This window comes from Lonchura striata, chromosome 24 (genome assembly GCF_046129695.1).
Source record: "Lonchura striata isolate bLonStr1 chromosome 24, bLonStr1.mat, whole genome shotgun sequence".
NCBI lineage: Eukaryota > Metazoa > Chordata > Aves > Passeriformes > Estrildidae > Lonchura > Lonchura striata.
Window position 1 is genome coordinate 3,981,890 of NC_134626.1, and position 14,810 is coordinate 3,996,699.

The window sequence follows — 14,810 nt, forward strand, 5'->3', positions numbered from 1 at the left end:
CATTAGCGTCGGCTTATTTGGGTTTATTTAAGCCTTAATTGAGTGTCTTTTACTTAACTGCGTTCCAGTATCTCTCTCAGCCTCCTAAGAGACAATCACATGCTCTTCCCTTCTTCTCTCTCAAAATCTTTCATGTTAGTGAGCTGGGTTTAATGGCTGATAAAGTCCATGGGCTTACAATAAAGCTGAGCTTTCTTTCAAGTCCCTGCACATGCAGCCCCCAGGAAGGTGTGCCCAGGTGAACCCTGCGTTTTGTTACCTCTCTGTGGCAAAGCTGCTTTAATCAGCAGCTGTGAGCATTGTGATCATGGGATGTTTTGCCATGAATACCCTGGGGAGGCAGATTTGACAGAGCCACAGCCAGTTTATAACTGGCCTCACTCCAGGAGGTGAGGAGGGGACAATCAGCTTTGTGGCACCAGCGAGGGTGGGATTCACTGGTGGCTGTGAGGGAACCAAGCCCTAACCACCCCAACAAGTGAGGATCGTGCTTAGTGAAAACCAAGCACAGCCTGGCCGTTATTTAGGTACTTTTGTAGCCTTGGTTCTGTCTGGGCTGGGATGGGAGATGTCTGTTCCCAGGCAGCTGCCACCTCCCAGCACAAGCTGGTCCACAGTTCAGCCCCTGACATTTCATCCTTCCCACATGAGGTTCCTTCTGACCTGGAGCCCAGCTCCGAGGAAGGAATGTGGGGATTTGGATGCTGAACTCCAGCACCTCCAGCAGCAGCTGGAGCTGATCCAGCAGGAGCACAGGCGAGCAGCAGGGGCTGGCAAGGTGTCCAAGGGACAGTGCTGACCTTCCATCCAGCTGCCCGCTCACAGCAGGCTTCTCTCTGAGGAATAAGTTTCTCTGGAGGCAGAAAAGAAACGCAGTGAGTCAGAAAGGCAGCAGAGACTCATCTCTACACAAGCCTTGCTTTCTGCTCTGACTGTTCAGAGCCAAGCAAGCCGTGGTCCCTGGTGTGCCCCTTCCTCGCAGGTGGTTTGTCCCTGTGAAGGGACACCCCAGCAGTGCTAGCTCTGTGCACCATGTTTCTGCTCCTCACTCGTAGCCAGGAGCAGCTTTGAAGAATCTATCCCCAAATGCATACAAAAACTTATTTTATTGCAGCAGCTGAACAGGAAAGCAGCCCGGCTTTTGAGAGACACACTTTTCTTACAGTACACCAGGAATAATGTCGCTCCTTACTGGCAGCACCCCCGGAAAGAGAGAGAACGCATCAGGCTCTGATGAAACACCTCCCAAAATAACCAGCGCCTCTCCCCGCACGCTCCCCTTTGTGCTCGGCTGTCTTTGGGCGAGCACGGAGCACGAAAGGCACTTCCAGCCGAAGGGAATTCGCTGGTGGCTGCGTATCTCTCGGTGCGGGGGCCCGAGGCGGCGGTGGCGGACCCGCGCTCCCGCTGGCCCGACACTGTACCCGCGGGCCAGCTGCGCGGAGCGGGATGGAAACTCTGCCAGGGTTGGCTCGGGAGCGGGAGGCCCGCTCCGGGAGCAGGATGCCCGCTCGGCCGGCTGGTGGAGCCCGCTGCAGAAGCAGCCGGGCCCGCTCCACCGGGCAGCGGGCCGGGGCTCCCCGGGGCTGCCGAGCTGCGGGGGACCCCTCGCCCCGCCCGCAAAGCACGGGCTGAACCCGCGCTGCCCTGCTGCCCGCTGGTCGGCACGGACTGTGCGGGACATCGCGGATCCGGGGTGCGGAGCCGCTGTGCCGGTGCCCACCGGCGGAGCGGGGGCTTCGCTCCCCGGGGCCGCCGGCGGGTCCGGGGAAGGAAACGGCTGCCGGAGCCGGCGTCCCGAGGAGGGACGGGCCGTTCCCCGGCGGGGTCCTGGCACTGCCCGGCGATTCCCCAACGGAGACGGAGTCGCAGCCGGGTCTGGGTGCAGGTGCCGAGCCGGGTCCACCCCCGCTCGGCCGCGGCGCGGAGGGGCCGCGCTCCGCCCCCGCCTCCGCCCCGCGCAACTTCCCCGCGCCGCGGCCCCCCGCCCCCGCCCCGCGGGTGCGCGCAGAGACGCGAGCGCGCCCAGCCCCGCCGCGCCGAGCCGAGCCGAGCCGAGCCGAGCCCCGGTGAGCCGCACCGCGCCGAGCCGCGCCGAGACGCGCATGGGGCGCGCAGCCTCCGCGGGCGCGCAGCTGCCCCGCCGGCGCTGAGGGGCCGGAGCACCGGAGCACAGACCCCCCGTCCTCGCCCCGCCGCCGGGCATGCCCGCCCCGCCGGCCGCCGCCTGCCCCGCCGCTGAGCGCCGCCGCGGGCGCGGGGCGGCGCGCCCGGATGGAGCGCTGAGGCGCTGAGCCCCGCCGGGCCGGGCCGGGCCGAGACGTGACGATGTGGATGCGACGGCTCCCGGGAAGCAGGTAGGACCGGGGAGTGATGGCCCCGCGGGCCAGCGCTTAGAGCATCCCGCCGGCGGGCGCGCTCGGGGAGCGGCGGAGTTAAGCCATGAACTTGGAGTGCGGAGAGGGCTGGGGAGCGGAGCGGGTGCGGGATGAAGAGCGGTGTGTGAAGAGGAGCGGGAAGCGCTCGGTGCAGCCGGCGCTGCCGGCGCCCGGGGAGGCGGCCGGTCCGCGCTCCGCGCGGTGCCGGGCTCCCCCCACCCGGTTCCCCCGCCCCGCTCGCCCGCCCTGCCCGGGAGATGAATCCGCGGTCAGCGTCCCCTCTCCTGCTGCTCAGTCTCTCTTGGCTGCCCCGGCTTGGGGGAAGGGGCTGGGGGGTCGTCCGGGGTGCGGGCAGATGGATGGATAGACGGATGGATGGATGGATGGATGGATGGACGGATAGATGGATGGATGTGTTTGGGAGATTAATCGAGAATTGCAAAGCAGAGGAGACGGAGGCAAAGTGTTACGTAACACATTTTCATTACCGCTGCGAAGTCATCTGAGCCGAAATCTTGTTATTTCCATGGTGCTGTGGCTGGAAAGCCCTGGCTCCGGCCCCTGCCTATGTGCGGCCCCGGAGCCCCAGTAGTACCTGGGTTTTGGTGGTTTGAGCCCGTCTCAGTGGAATCGAGTGAAAGCAGCAGCGGGTTAAACAAGTGAGACCCTAAGGAAAAGTGAAATCCACGATCTGTTCTGTTCTCCCCAACCCGGTTTTGTATTTGGAAAGCCCTGGGACTCAGCGGTTGTGTTGGGCAGGGGTCAAACTCCAGACGTCCCTCCACCGAGCGGGACGGTGCTTCTGGCGCATCACCTGCTGCTGGGGAGAGAGGGGTCGCAAGGCGAGGAGTCCCGAGCGGCCACCCCGCTCCCGCAGCTCGCAGCGGGGCCTGTGGCTGCTCCCTGGGGAGCAGGACTGTGTGGGCAGGGGAGCTGCGGGGTGAGCGGGTGGTGGGTGTAGCCCTACCCCACGCAGCACCTCGGGGAGCCCGCGCCGCCCCCCGCGCCCCCGCGCTCTGGCAGAACATGGCTGCAGCTCGGGGGCACGGAGGGAGGCAGGCAGGGCCCCCCGAATCCACGGAGAGCGAGTGGGATGCGAGAAGCCTTTGTCCGCCACCCGTGGGAATCGCTGGAGGCTTTGTCCCTCTGTCCGGGCTGTGGATGGAGTCCTGGAGGGTGAAACCTGAACTGAGGTTTTGTCTGTGCTGAGCAGCTGGGGGAGGCCTTTGGCTTCTCTTTTACACTCCCGTGCCGCGCCGCATATTCCAGAGGCACGTGTCGAGCTGGCTTCCAGTGCTCCCCTTCTTTGTCCCGTGCCTCTGGCTGGTGCACCCCACAGCCCGGGCACACGAGCACTTCGCGCTGCCGCTGGAGATGTCGGTCCATCCGTCAGCCGAGGATGCGCTGCTTGCGTGTGGGAAGGACAGAGTCTGTGGTGATGTAGTGACCTTAGGAATTCCTCCCGGCAAAAGCACCTCAGGGTTTTCTCAGGGTGCCACGCGTTTGGATTTATTTCGTGTCAGGTGAAAGCCCAGTGGAGCTGGAGGGCCGGTTCCCAAGGCTTGCGCGGCAGAAGGCTGTAATCCTGGGAACAGAGGACGCCCTCTGCTTTGTTATTTTTGAGGAGAGTTTAGCAATGGAAACAGGAGCCCTCTGCTTGCTTCCCTCCTCAGTTCATTCGCCTTGCGAATTTCTGTGCTCTGCATCCTGGATCCCCAGCACCACGCTGTCCTTTCTGCCACCTCATCATCTTCCAGTCCCTCCGTGTTTTATTTTTAATAAGAGATAACTTTACTGCTAACCTTGCCTGCTGCTCTCCCTTCTCTCTTACTCTAATTGCTTCTGGCTTTATTTCTGACATTTCCCATGTCATTTCTCCTCGTTTTCTCGACGACTACTAGAAAAATAGCTTCAGGAGAAGCAGCGGAGCTTCGCAGCGCCCGTTTCACCCCGCGCAGCCTGTGCCTGGAGCGGCTGCCCGCGGCGGGGAGATGGTACCAAGCTGCTCCTTTCAAGTCGGATCCCTTTCGCCCGGGGCGGTGGCAGTGCCTGACCTCGCGGTGAGCTGCGCTGCTCTGCCGGGCAGGGCAGGACCTGTGCATTCTCAGAATTATTCGGTTTTTGTGAAGGGGAGCTGCTGCTCCCCGGTTCGGAGCGGGGCTGAGCGAGCAGCGCTGCCCTGAAAGCCCCTGCGAGGTCCCAGCGATGCTCCAGCCCCGCTCTGTTCTTGGCAGGTGTGGGTGTTGCGGGGTGAAATCTGTTCTTTTGGGAGGTGGCAGTGGCTCTGTCACTCCCTGAGTGTGCACAGACATACGTGTGCGTGCACACGCCTGCGTCAGTGCCTGCGCCCGCCTGCGAGGGCACGGCAGCTTTCTGCAGCGTGCCAGGCTGCCAGCGCTGCCGAGGACTTCCCCTCCATAGCTATGAATATAATGTTTTAAACAATATGCCACGGTTTTTACAGCACGGAGCTCTGGAGTGATTTGCAGTAGGAGTAAAACCACCGTTTGAAATTTCTCGGTGATTGTATAAAACAACTCATTAAAAGCATACATCCTTGCACATTGGCTCTGTGGAAACTTTATGGGCCTTGTACTTACTGCCAAAGAAAACATTTTCCATGAATTTCACTCATCAGGTTCACACTGTCAAATGTAGATTCAGCCGCTCGTCAAAGATGCAAGCCTTGCAGTCTGGGAAGTAATGAGAGCAGTAAGCAGTGGGAGTTAATGGCCTCCACTGAGGAGTCCTTACTCATCCTGCATCCACACAGGGGCTGAGCTTGCTGCTCCCGGGTGGATTGATTGCCACAGAAATTCATCTGGTGTCACTGCCTATGATACTTAACAGGCACAATAATGCTTGAATAAACTGCACTTTTATGCAGCGGTTTGTACCTCTGTGCTGACAGCAATTTCCCAGATGAGGTGAGGGGAGCAGCCGCTTCCCAGAGCGTGAATAATTGTTCTAATTACACCGGAGCCACCTCCTTGTCGCTGTGGTGTCTCCAGTGGGGTGGCAGGTGGGAGCTGTCGTGGTGCTGCTGCTTGCCCAGGGTGCCTGGGGGCTGCCCCGTGTGGCAGCTGCTGTGCCCCTTTGGCAGGCAGGACACGGGACGGGCGAGCTGCCGGCCCAGAGCACCACGGCTTGGCTCTGCCCCACATAATGGTCATCTGCTGGAAAGAAGGAGTTGCTAATGTCCCTTCAGAGCCCAGCTTGTCACAGGGAAGGGCAGCCAGGCAGAGGGCAGATCTCCAGCTGTGTTCCCACCTTCCCTCACCCGGTCTGATGCTCAGGCTGTCCCACCATGCTTTATTTACCTCAGTGTCCATAGGTATGGATGGATACGGGGCAGTGGTGAGCGCTGCAGGCGGATCCCAGGGGCAGCTCCACAGGGTGTGAATAAGCCGCGGAACTTCCAGCAGATCTGAGGTTTATTATGAAAATGTATGCATGCCTCAGCTTTTAAATATAGCTAATGGGAGAAGGGCTGGGAGGAAAGATTACCAAGATTACTGGAACCTCAGTGTGCTGAGCAGGAGCTGCTCTGCTCTGTGTTGTGGTTCCTGTTGTTGTCCTTGAGGGCTGGTGGTGACCAAGTGAGCAACAGCAGCTCAAACCCAACAGAGTTTGGGTTTGATAGCAATGCTCTTCTAGCAGGATAATTCCTGGAGGCTGAGTGTGTTGAGTGGGATCAGTGGACAGTGTGACATTGTTGGTGCTTTCACTCCCTCCTTGAAAACAAAAAGGTTTTTTACTTCTGTTCTTCCTTCCATCTTTCCTCCCTTCCATCTTCCTTCCCTCCCACATTGGGTGGTGCTGCTGGGAGGGGTTCCTGGCCTAGGCCAGCATCCCTGCAGTCACCATGAGTTATGTGGGGCTGTTCCCAAACCTGTTGCTTGGCCCTTCCTTGCCTTGGCTCGCTGTTTTCATCAGAGTGATTTTTTTCACTAAAAGAATGTTAAACTCTGGACCTGAAGTGACTCCTTAAAAATGGAATTTGAGTAGATATGAATATTTCTTGTGGCTCTTCTTACTGGGACTTGCACCTACAGACTTTGATAGCTTATATAATTTCCTGTGATGGAGATGTACTTCATCTAATTTCACTTGGAAATGCATTGATTAAATCAGAACTGCTGAGAGATTTAAACTGAGTCTCAGTGGCCTGAACTTAACTGTGGGAGGTTTACCTGCCTTCATCCTTCAACATTAATTTGGTTTTATGAGGATTCCTTGTGAAATGAGGTTTTGTCTGCTGCTGAATCTCTTCTGCCTTCTGGGTTTATCAGTTACTTTCTCTGGCCTCAGCGGCTCTGCAGGGCGAAGCTGCACTGAAGCCTCTGTTGGTGCAGCTCTGAGCTTCACTGTGGACACAGTGGGGACCAATGGGCATTTTGGCTCCATTGCCCCCGAGTGCTCCTTAAACTCTGCCCAAGGTGGAGGCAAAGCGCCCACACTGCCTGTGGAGTGCTGACAGGCCTGGGTGCTGTGCCATGCGTGCTCACACGGGGCCAGGGATGCTGGGTGTGATGCTCTTGGGACAGGGTGGAGACCTGCCCCAAGTGCAGCGGTGTGGGAGTGTCCTCCCATCAGTGAGTGATTTGGCATTTATGGACCCAAGCAACACCGAAAAAAGGAGGAGCAACCCAGCTTGGTTGGAGGTGGATGAGCAGCTCCATGGAGATGAGCAGGGGTGGGGTCAGCAGGCGCCGAGTGCCTGGGGCAGGGGGCCAAACACCCACCGGGACTCGCCTGAGGACTTATAAAAATAAATAAAGCCAGTCATTCACAAAGTGCTCATTTCCAACTCAAATCTGCAAAATGTCTCCTTGTGACTTGGAAATGATGCGTAGGCAGGAGATACGCTTTGACATGCGACGATTTTTGTTGAAGTTTGCTCTGAAGGTCTTTCTCAGCAGCTCCGCTTTCCTGGCAGTGCTGGAGCATCCCAGGGGCACGGTGTCCTCTGCCAGTGGCTGCTGTGTCCCCACCAGCCAGAGCCATTGGGAGCAGAAGCTGTTCCCTGGCAAAGCATCTCTGTGGGTATGGAAAGGACTCTTCAGCTCCTGCTGCAGAGGCTGGCAGGGACAAGAAGCAGCGCCTTGGCTGCGGAGCTGCTCCGGACCCTGGCTGAAGCATCCATGGGATGAGGCTTAGCTGTGGCGAGGCAGGAGTGGTGAAGCTTTGCTTGGCTGGCTGCGACGCCAGCACTTCCAGCTCCACTGATTTCCAAATAAAGGCTGAGCAGAAGCTGCTTCAAAAACAACACGTAGCCTGGGAGAGTCGAGGCGCTTCCATCAAGAGGCAAGTCTGGATGATTGAGGTGGAAACACGAGCTCACCAGAGGGCACGTGCTCTAGCACAAGAGAAGGATGGAGATGGGGATATGCTGGCACAGAGATGACTGTGTGCCACAGGACAACGGCAGCACAGCACACACCGTGTGAGGGACCGTGCTGTGCCTCACAGCAGAGCGGATCTGTGGCTTTCAGCTACAGCTTGGCGAGAATTGATGGCTCTTCTCCACGAGGGTTTTGGCTGTGCCTCCTGCAGCATCCTGGGATGGTCAGGAGAAACTCCAGCTGTGTTTTGCAGCCATATAAATGGAGAATGTAGATGCATGATGCCAGCTGAGGAGCTGTGTAGAGCTGCTGTGCTCAGCATGGCAAGGCTGGGGACTCGCTGCTCAGCAGCAGCGTTCAAGGCGCCGGTGAGAGCAAACGCCGCTAATTGATGTTGCCACTTGACTGCACGCCATTCAGGTTGAAGATGTGACAAGGTCGGGGGCAGCCCAGGTTGTCCCCTCTGGGAATTGCCTGCCTGGCAAGCACAAGCACACGCGGCTTCCTCAGGGACGCGTTCCGTAATTGCCTGAGTCCCGCGCGTGACCCCAACCCTGCTCCCGGAGCCTGCGATAGCATCTCCGCTCCCTTTGCAGGACTCGAGTAATGAAGCATCAGTTAATTGACATGGACGAGGACATCCACTTAAGGACCCACCGGAACGTGGGTGATGAATGCCCGGAGATGAAGCACGCTGGGAGCGTGGTTGGCTCTGCCTCTTCCCAGACAGAGCCAAAGCTTGGCTGAGCCTGCAGCGGCGGGGCGTTTATGCAGGGAAAGTGTGACCGTTCCAGATGCCGGCAAGTGTTATTTCAGAAAGAACTCCAAAAATGAATCAACCTTTTTTTTTCTGCAAGTATCTGTCATTCATGGGTTTTCTTATGAAGTTTTTCATGGAAAGGATAAGGATGAGTTATTCATCTTCTTGTTTCTTGTCTTTGAAAGAGGCTCTACTTTAGCATCATCTGACGTGACACACTCAGGACTTACTCTGGGCTCCTGTCAAAAGTGACATATTCTCTGGCAAAATCAATTTTGCTAATTTTGATGGATGAGGATGGAAGTAAGGCTGCTGGCACAGGTGCCTTTGAAGGAAGTTGAGATACTGAGGGATGCAGGAGGTCATCCCCTGCTGCCAACACATTGGAGATAATGCTGCAAAAGTTTAATCTCTCTCTCAAAGGGGATTATTGGGTTTTTTTAATGAGATGCAGAGCACAGTGATCTCTGACACTCTGGCAGCTGGGCTTCAAGGGGCTGTGCCCCACAATGGCACAGTGTTCTTGAGGTGCTGGAGGCAAATCCTCATCATCAGGATTTTGCCATAGCTGCAGTGGGAGAGCCTGTGAGCTGCCTGGTTGCTGTATGCACAGTGAGATGGCCACTGCAGGGAGAACGGCTCTTCTCCATGGAAAAGAAATTGCTTGGCTCTAAAAGGGATTTAGAACTTTCTGTGACAGGATCAAGAGTCTTTGCCCCGGAGTTCATCCCCGCTGCCTTTGCTTTCTATTTTAGCTTGGCTTTTTCATCATCTTTTTGGGCTGTTCTTTCTCCATGCTGCGTGTCACGCTGACCCTTCTCTGGCAGCAGGATGTCCCTGTGGAGGGGCTGGGCAGGGCTGGTGCTGTCTCAGGAGCCAGGGAGGCCGGGAGCTCCCCAGGACCACCAGCTAGAGCCTTGGCTGAGCAATGCAGTGCCCTGCACTGAGCTCCCAGCTCCTGCGCCTTGGCTTTCTCTAGGCTTCCCTACTGACGTTTCACACCTTCAAAGAGAGCTCTGCTGCTCCATTTTTTCCTATTGTATTTCTTGCTCCATAAAAGCCATCTGTTCCTCTTTCTTTTTTCAGAGTCTTCATTCCTCTCATCTTCTCCATTTCTGTTAGAGTTTATGGAGCTTTTGAAATTATTGACGTGTTCCCTGTGTTCATTCTTGAGGATGACTGCTGAGATTTCCGGGCAGGCTGTGCATCTCCGGGCTGCCGGGGACTTCCCAGGAGAAAGAAAGGTTTGGATCTCAGTCACTGCAGGGCAAATTGAGAGCAGCTCCACCCAGAGAGCGTGGTGCTGGAGGGAAGACCTGAGTTAACTGGACTTCCCTGTGTGGACATCTAACTTCTGCCATGGGGAAGTGTTGGCTGGACCCTGTGCTGGTCGTCCAGATGCTTCCAGCGGGTCAACGCTTGTCTTTGCTCCTGGGAGCCCTTGGGGAGGTCATCTTTAAAAATCCCATTATGAGGTATTTTCTCCCTGGATGTGTTCCATGGTTGGAGGTGTTTCCCGTTGATGGATACCACAGTGGGCTCTGATGTGCAGCTCCCGCGAAGACACATCGTGTTACAAAGACACCACAGACCTCTTTTAATTGTTTTGTTTTAAAGCTTGTTAAGCTGCTGCTTTAGATGTATTGAGCCAACTTTTTTTTTTTTTTACATCAAAGCGTTTCCTGCTTTCATTGTAATGACATGCTTGAGCACATTCATTTGGAAAATACGATCAGCGCTGGGTTATTTATCTGGAAAGTGCTGGGGTTAAAGGACAGCATAAGCTGTAGATTTGTGCCATGGTTTTCCTCGCTGTAGGTCCTTCAGCACTAAGGGCTGGGTTGACTCAGTTGCTGTCTCTTGGAATCACATTGTGGATACGTATTCAGAGGAACAAAACCCTTCATAAGGCTCCAGTCTGGGATCTGGCAGGACTATTGCCATCCTGGTGGGAAAAGCCTCACCTCTGCCATGCCATGCCATCCCATCCCATTCCATCTCATCCCATCCCATCCCATCCCATCCCATCCCATCCCATCCCATCCCATCCCATCCCATCCCATCCCATCCCATCCCATCCCATCCCATCCCATCCCATCCAACAGCACTGGCCATTGCATCCTGCTCAGACACACCAATGCAGTCCTTTTATCCAAGGGGGAGGTCTGATCATCCTGAAGTTGATTGTACAGAAGGCAGATTTGTGGCAATGGAAGAAAATTCATGAGCAAAGCAGGGAAAGCAGAAATTCCTTGGATGGCGGCTGAGGAGAAGTGCATTGTCCTGCCTGCGCCTGTATCCACAGCAGGGAGCCACTCAGCTCAGCTGCTGGCCTTATTTATTGTGGGCAGCATTAACTAACACCAGGGATGATCTCTAAGCTCTGGTTTTAACGTGCTCCTACATATGTTGCAGTCCTGTTCCCTCAGCAGACTGATTTTGGTACATGGGGGAGTGTTTTCCACTGCTGTGATGGGGATGGGAGAAGGCAGCACCGTCTTGTGTGCCAGGTCACCAACAGCATGTAAAGTCTGGGCAGCGATTCTGTGGTGTCTGTGAGGAGCTGGAACACATGAGGAAGTTTAGTTAGAAGCTAAAATTATGAGGAAAGTCCTGATTTCCTTAGGTTTATGGACTGTTTTTAATATCAGCAAGAGCAGGGCTTGAGACTGCGGCTCTTCAACAAGATTTTGGTAGATCTGGAAATCTGAGACTTCCCAGCAAAGTTGTGTCTGAACTGGAGCTCTTGCTGCTGCCTTGTCCCCAGCGCTGGTGCGGAACTCGAGGGGGGGACGAATGGGGTAAGTTGGCGACAGGTGCCAGTTTGGGCTGGAAAGCCAGTGCTCACAAACCCCCTTTATCCAGGAGGGACAAAAGCCGAGTGTTATCGCTGCTGGGTTGATGAAACACCCCACTGTCCAGCCCTGCCACGCTAAATGCACGCACTGTTTGCTGGCTGGGGCGGCCGGGCGGCGGTGGGGGAAGCGATGGCCGTGCTGTGCCCGCTGAGGGGGATGTTCCAGCAGTACCATCACTGTGTTTGCTGGGAGGGATGCTCCAGTGGTACCCACATTGTGTGTGCTGGGAGGGATGCTCCAGTGGTACCCACATTGTGTGTGCTGGGAGGGATGCTCCAGTGGTACCCACATTGTGTGTGCTGGGAGGGATGCTCCAGTGGTACCCACACTGTGTGTGCTGGGAGGGATGCTCCAGTGGTACCCACACGGTGTGTGCTGGGAGGGTTTGCTCCTGTGGTGCCCACACTGTGTGTGCTGGGAGGGTTTGCTCCTGTGGTGCCCACCCTGTGTGTGCTGGAAGGAGAGGCTCTGGTGGTGCCCACCCCATGTTTGCTGGGAGGGATGCTCCAGTGGTAACCACACTGTGTGTGCTGTGGGAGATGCTCCTGTGGTACTCCCACTGTCTGTGGTGAGGGGGATTCTCCAGTGGTGCCCACACTGTGTGTGCTGAGGGGGATGATTCAGTGGTTCCCACCCCATGTTTGCTGGGAGGGTTTGCTCCTGTAGTACCCACACTGTGTGTGCTGTGAGGGGTGCTCTGGTAGTATCTGGGCTATACCCACTGTGAGGGATGCTCTGGTGGTACCCAGGCTGTGCCTATTACAGGGGATGCTCCAGTGGTATCCAAGCTATGCCCACTGTAAGGGATGCTCTGGTGGTACCCAGGCTGTGCTCCTGGGGGAAGATATTCCAGTGGTACTTGCCCCATGCCCACTGGGAGGGATGGCCCCATGCGCACTGGGAGGGATGCTTCAGGAGCACCCACAATCTGCCCTGCCAGGAGGGATGCTCCAGCAGTACCCTGGGATGCAGGGCCTTAGCTTGCCACTGTGTTGACCCCCTTGGGGAGCACTTGAGGCAGTTCATCCCCTGGCTTGGCTGGGACCTGTCTCACCACACTGGCAGATGAACCTGCAGCACACTGAGTCTTCCCAGGGGCGCCAGACTAGGCACAGAGCTGATGCTGCCAGAGCGGTGGCAGGTAAATTACCAAGCACTGGTCTTGCACAGAAAGTTTTAAGGGACGTGTTTTTGTCTGAAGATGCATGCAAACTTCTGGGTTTCCCAGTCTGGCACTTTTCAAATCCTATCTGAAATAATCCCTGAAGACCAGAAAAAACTCTCTCAAGCAGATGTCCTTCCCTCTCTAGAGCAAGCTAAGCCAGGCTGACCATAATGGACAGTGTTGGCCAGCTCGCTGTGTTAGCTCTGTTAGCTCTCATCCTCAGACTGGCTGGAGGCACTGGGCCTTTTGTCCTGTCAGTGTGTTTTAAAATATTTGAAAATGGGAACGGAACTTGAAACTCAGGGTTAAAGGTCATCTCAGCTTTGGCAGCAGCTGGGCACAGCTCGTGCCTTCGCAGCAATGCCACGCGGGCCTGTTCTCTGCCCGCTCCTTCTGACTCTTCCCCACATTGCTCTGCCACGTCCTGACTCTTCCCGTGGTGTGGTGTGGGATGCACTGGACAGCTCCTGCACTAGTGGGCTCCAGCTCTGTAGTAGATAGGGACAGGCAAATGGAAGATTTCGGGATGTGACGGAAAGCAAAAACCCTTCCCCCCGCACCCTACAACATGTTATCTACTACCCCTAGAACATGTAACCACACCTAACCCAGTAGTTTTCCACTCCTCACTAACCCTAGGAACCCTACCAACCCCCCTGATGTAGCAGAGTCCCCCGAGACTATTTAAACCCATGAGATAAGATAATAAAAGCCATTTGACCGTCCACCACATTGGTGTTAGCGCGTGTTAGTGGCCCGAGTGGCCTGTGCGAGACCAGGCTGCCGTGCTGTTCCTTGCAGCCAGGTCGCCTTGCCTTCCCCTGAAGGCAACATAGCACCAGCCCCAGGTGCCTGCACTGGGGCTTTGCCCTTCCTCTGCCTCTGGCCAAGGCAGAGCAGCCGGGGCAGAGCGCTGCGGAGCCAAAGCTGAGCGCTGGCGGCGTTGGCAGGGGCTGCGCCTCCCGCATCAGCACATTGGCTGATGGGACCGCTGGGTATTAATTATGCCTTCCGCACTCGCGGCTATTCAAATGGTAAAATTGTTTATTTGCAGCTGGGTGAGCTCAAGGCAGAGGCAGAAGAGTGAGTGGCTCCCCCCGCCACGGCCACCCCCCTGCTCCCCAAGCACAGCCAGGGATGCTCCAGCTGCCTCTATCTTGGCATTTCCATCCTGGGGGGACCCGTGGCTTCCCAGCCCCACCCAAGCTCTTTCTGCCCCGTTTTCCCAGGGAAGTGGGTGTTTGCTGTCTGCCTGGCCGCAGCAGTGTGACAGGGAGGATTCAACCTATTTCACCCTCTGCTGATTTCCCTCCATGATAAATCCCATCCCCTCCACTGCGGGAAGCGGCGTCAGTTTAATTACTTGTGGGGAGAAGGGGGCAGCGGAGGAACTTAGGACTTGTTTTAAATATCGCTTTTATTAGTAGGTAATCCTGAAGCTCAGGACTGTAATATAGATAGGTAGTGATGTGGCACATTTAATTTACTTAGGCGCTACTGTGTGTCAGCCTTTGTGCCTTAAGTCCCATTCCTGGCTTTAAAGAGCTTGGCAGCCATATTTTCACAAATTTATAATTGTCTGGGAAGAGGTTGGGGCTACAGATGGTGCAGTGTGTTGTATGTTCCCAGTTCCCATCGGGTCTGGGATCAGAAAAACTCATCCCGTAGCAGAACACGGCTCAGGAGAGACATCTCCATAGTGCTGCTGATGCCTGGGGTGCAGGGTGGGACATGGTGGACACCATGTGGGAGTGGTCCACGAGGTCATAACTTGCCACAAGTGTTGGCACTCATCCATGCTGCCCTCACATGGGATCTCCCCTCCTCCCAGCCCTGGGGAGAGTCCTGGCCCAGCCCAGAGTGCAGAGTGGCGGTGCTCCATTTCCATGGTGATGGTTGGTGCTGTGACAACAAAGGACAGTCACTGCACTGCAGGGATCATCACACAGGACACCGGGATGGAGAGGAGAGCGGCTGCAGCAGTGGCTGCAGTCCCCACCTCGGCGAGGACACACAGTCACGGGCCAAGTATCTGCCACTGAAGTTTTCCCCTCTTTTTCCTGCTCCGGTGTGAAAGTCACCCACTGGGATGCAGCCTCATTCTATTCCGTATGGAGCCACTGAGTTCCTGCATGTACTCTCATAACCTGCCCTGCTCCGAATGCCTTTGTAGGACACACAGCCATGCTGCCAAGGATGCTTTTCCTAGAGTGTGGTGCCTGCTTTCCTGCCTTGTCTTGCCTGGATCAAGAAAACATCACCCCAGCTCTCTGACCACAGCTCCTGCTCCAGGCATTCACAGGA

General features: G+C 56.2%; 1 protein-coding gene across 1 annotated transcript in view; it reads left to right on the forward strand.

Moving 5' to 3' along the window:
• The first annotated feature begins 2,249 nt into the window (after positions 1-2,249).
• AJAP1 (adherens junctions associated protein 1) overlaps positions 2,250-14,810 on the forward strand; it is a 38,161-nt gene continuing 25,600 nt past the window's right edge. The window contains exon 1 of the mRNA XM_031506666.2: positions 2,250-2,357. Within this exon, the coding sequence (XP_031362526.2) occupies positions 2,329-2,357 (29 nt within the window). The 5' untranslated portion in view covers positions 2,250-2,328. The remainder of the gene's footprint in view (positions 2,358-14,810) is intronic.